Source organism: Pundamilia nyererei, unplaced genomic scaffold (assembly GCF_000239375.1).
Source record: "Pundamilia nyererei isolate P.nyererei 1_Seehausen unplaced genomic scaffold, PunNye1.0 scaffold00220, whole genome shotgun sequence".
NCBI lineage: Eukaryota > Metazoa > Chordata > Actinopteri > Cichliformes > Cichlidae > Pundamilia > Pundamilia nyererei.
This window is the reverse complement of record NW_005187621.1, coordinates 946911-951177: the sequence shown is the minus strand read 5'-3', so window position 1 is coordinate 951177 and position 4267 is coordinate 946911. Positions and strand designations below refer to the sequence as shown.

At 45.3% G+C, this 4267-nt stretch overlaps 1 protein-coding gene across 1 annotated transcript; it reads right to left on the bottom strand.

Annotated features, from left to right (window-relative positions):
• Nucleotides 1-6: 6 nt before the first annotated feature.
• On the bottom strand, nt 7-4267 carry LOC106456438 (CLIP-associating protein 1-B-like). The gene is made up of 8 exons (XM_013914727.1): nt 4088-4267; nt 3663-3900; nt 3517-3570; nt 3217-3419; nt 2998-3126; nt 2707-2913; nt 2109-2225; nt 7-1567 (listed from the first exon to the last, which is right to left on the bottom strand). The coding sequence occupies exons 1-8, from the start codon at nt 4265-4267 to the stop codon at nt 1484-1486; spliced, it is 1212 nt and encodes a 403-aa protein (XP_013770181.1). The 3' UTR covers nt 7-1483.

Here is a 4267-nt window from a genome sequence, read left to right as displayed (position 1 = left end):
AAATTTCAAAACTTCCTAAACTAAAGTTAAGCTTACTTAAATCCTACGATCAGCTCTTCAACATGCTTCTGTAAGCTGTTTAATCAGCTGAAATTTACCCTGCTGCTGCTAAAGCTTTTATTGTGAAAGTCCCGTATACAAGAAAGTGCTGTTCACGCGCATGTAGGACAAATCTAATTTCCAACACTGAATATTAAATCTGTGTGTGTGGTCTGTCTCTTTCAAACCTCCACCTCATCTCCAACAGCTCATTTAGACAGCTAACTAAAGCAAACCTGTGATTTCAAAATAACTCTCAGTCACAAGTTCTTCATCTAAAAACACGGCCGTTTCAATTTGACATTTTTTTTCCAATTCAGGTAGAAAACTGTGATCTGTGAGGTGAAATATTTAGCCTTGACTATTAAATGGAAATCTAACTGATGAGTGCCACAAAAACAGAAATAATTTGTTCCTTCTTTTTCACACCTTAAAAAATGACTTTTAAATATAAACACTGCTGTTTTCTGCTGGTTCTCGGGCCCAGAACAATAAAACTTTGCTGATCTGTAGTGCTTAAAATCATTGGCCAGCCAAATGATCAATCACTGTAAACTGAGACGAGCTTCACATCTTTTGAAATAGATTATTCCAGGACTGAGTGCAACCCCGTCGATTCTCCCATCGCACTCACAGAGGCATGAGCCCATTTTCAAAATAAAGCTTGCGTTGATCTTTCGATTATCTCTGGGATTCAGCCTTTTAAAGACCGTAGTGCTACTTTCTGTAACAACTCATTCAAATGTTAAAAACTGGAAAACGTCCCATCGATGAGGCAGTAGTTCACGAAGGAGACTCGCGCTCACTCAAAGCTCTTTACATTCAATAAAAGGTTTGATGTGTCAAAGCAAAACAGTGTCCAGGAAGTGGATTAAAGGTACTAAAAAGGAATAAAAATACTGACAGAAGGAGGAAGCTACACTGCAAAAACTCTCCTCTTCAGGTCCTTCATGGTTCCACGATCTCCTCGGCTTCAAACTGCACCTCACATCCAGGAGATTAAAGATGACGATGATGAGATGAGGAAGAGGAGATCTTGGTTTCAGGCACACGGCCTTTAAAAATTGATCATTTCCATACTGGAAGATGGAAGATGAAGTCTTAAGGCTAATGCATCTAGTGGTGGATCTTCATGAAACGTCTCAAAAGCCAGGGTCACCCTACCTCCAAAAAACGAGCTGAACTTTATGGATGATGGACATGAAACTGGAGCGGTGACAGCATGAGCTCCTCAGGGACTTCAGCTCCATCAGCAGCTGAAGGAATGAGATGGAAGATGGTTTGGGAAACAGAAGCTGGTCAAGAAGATGAGGTGCCAGGCACCTGGTCCTACAAAGAAACTGATGATGATCCCACTGGTGGTGACGTCGCCCCTCAGGTCGATCACCGGCTGATGGAATGAAACCGTTTATAAGCGTGTCTGCGAGGATGGAAGCTGCAGGAGTTAGTAGGAGGAGATGTCGGAGGAGCTGCTGCTGTTGCTGGTGGAGGTCTGCGCCCGCTTGATGTACAGGTTCAGCAGCTTCATCTGCAGGAGGAAAACAGCGGCGCGGTCAGAGGACTCCAAGAGCTCTGCAGATAATCTAAAACTGCTCTTTAAACACTATACTAAAGTTAAGTTGTTGTAACAAAACTTGATTTATATGACAACATTCAAACAGGTAAACACAGTTTAGGTTAGTTCACAATTAAGAAAAAAAAACACTGGGAAATTTATGAGAAAAAAATATAAAAATGCAAGAAAAATACTGTTAAACAGAGAAATTTATGAGAAGATTGTTGATAAATTTGTGAGAAAGATTTACTAGAAAAAATTGTCAAAATTATGAAAAAAGAGCAAATATCTGTCAAAAATTGAATATTATTAAGAAAAAATGTAAAAATTAAAAACTTTTGTCAAACTTACAAAAAAAATTTTACTCACAAAAATAGTGAATTTAAAAGAGGGGAAAAACAGGCAAACTGCACGATTGCAAAAGCCCTTTCACTGTACTTTTAAAGACGTAATATTTCTGCGGTGAATCGTCTCTACGTGTAGGATGCCGTTTCAGCTGTGTGGTCTGAAATACCTTGCTGCCGGTCAGCTGAGCCAGGTAAGGCTTCAGCTCCTCTCCGATCACAGAGTAGATGGCCACCAGGCAGAAGACGCTGGCCTTCCTCACGCTGCTCTCAGTGTTGTCGTAGCCCTGAAACAGCAGAAGGAGAGACTGATATCAACACAATTGAAACAAAAAAGAGTTTATCTCACCGATGACTGTGTGAATAATTTCTGGGATAAAGCTGATCATACGGCAGAGGAAATTAAAAAGATATTTCAATATGTGTCTAAATTCAGTCTTTTCAGGTACAACATGAAACACACGAGTGCTACTGACACTAGTTTTATTTCAGTATAAAAAACTGTCTAAAGGCAGTCTCGGTCTATTCGTGTGCTGCACGGTTATCTTACCTGTACAAGTCTCTGGATTTTAACCATATTGTATTCTTGTGTTTGTAATAACACAGTTTAACCATTTTTAAGTGTTTTCATTTACTCAAACATTAAATACATTTCAGTTCACACAGCCTGCATCCTGAGCCCAAATGGTGGATACAAGTCCGTAACATGAGCTAATCTTGCGTGTTTATGAGCAGTTAAAGCATCTACAAATTTAAAGAATGAAAAACCTGCAGGAGTCCGGGGATGATGTCGGGCAGCAGCTGGTGCAGCGGCTCTCTGGTGATGCGTTCGATGGCTCTCGTCTGCATCTTGATGGCGGCCAGGTTGATGGGGTAGTCGGCCGTCTGCACGATGGGGCAGAGCACCTTGATGCACTGCTCGGGGTGGATGGAGCCCGCCAGCGTGGAGGCCGCCTCCTCGGCCGCCCGCACCACCTTCAAAAGAAGAAAGGAGCGCCATGAGGGTCAGAATCACAGGAAGACCGGAGGAGTGGCCTCTGGTTTCTTTTTCATCCTCACCTCCTTGTGCGAGTCTTTGTGGGCCTCCAGCATCTTCATGATGGTGAGCTCGGCGTAGTTCTTGAAGCGGGCGGGCTGGTTCCTCAGAATCTCCTTTAGGACTCGCAGGGCGAGTGCCCGGATTGTGTGCTGGGACAGCGAGAGGAAACGAGTCACTCACAGGACATTTACAGCAGTGGGGAAAAAAAATCAAAAACAACGGAAGCCTCGCGTCCTCACGTCTTTGTCTCCCAGCGTTTCGAGCAGGAGCAGCAGCATGGTCTTAAAGTGCTCTTCCCACACCACCAAGCTGTCCTCCCGGGCCACCTTCAGCATCTCCAGCAGGGTCCCCCGGCGCTCCTCAGGGCCCCGCTCCCCTGCCTGGCCCTGGGAGAGCTCCTTCAGCAGCTCTCCGACCAGCTCCAGCTGCTCAGCAGCCCCGGCTGTAGGTGGAGGGGAAAGAGGTAGTTTTTAAAAAAAAGTGAGAACAAAGATCAAATAAATAATTTGTTCACCTCTGAGGTTTTCTGGTGAGTTTACCTGGGAAACCTTTGGGGTTCAGGATCTTGTTTTCCACACTTTCCTGCCGGCGGCCTGCAGAGTGGGACGGGAAAGACAGAAAAACTGAATCTTTACCGACGCAGCAGGACACACACTCCTGCACAGCTTTTGTCCTAAGGTCCCACCTTCTCGCAGCTGCTCCACAGCGTCCTCGTACAGCGCCTCCTTCAGCGCAGCTTTATCCATCGTACTGATGCCGTCCGTGTAGTTGTATGGGTTGTACTCTCTGAAGCGCGGGCCGGCGAAGGATCGAGGAGACGGCGTGTTCAGCAGAGAGGTCTTGTTGTCCAGGGCAGTGCGCCCGCCCTCCACTGCATCACCGCTGGGACGAGGTTCGGAGTCCGAGGAAGCCCCGCCTCCAGTCTAAGATTCAGTGACACCAGAGCAGATGAGTTATTCTGAGTCTTTACTCCAAAATAAAATAATCTTTTTTTTTCTTTCTTTTTGACCAAAAAAAAAAAAACAACCCAAAAAAAAATCATCTGTATTTGAATATGTTTAACAGTTATTTCAGTTATCTGCCCTCTGGTTCCTCCCTGTAACTCCTCACCATAACGCCATCCTTCTTCCCGTCCCGCCTCAGCGGTTCCACCAGGTCCTCCTGGCTGCGGAAGCTGAAGTTCTGGATGGCCTCGGTGACACCGCGCAGCGAGCTGTAGATCTCCTCGGAGTTCAGGTTCTCGCTGTCGTACTCCAGCATGCTGCAGCACGAGACAAGTCCAATGGGCAT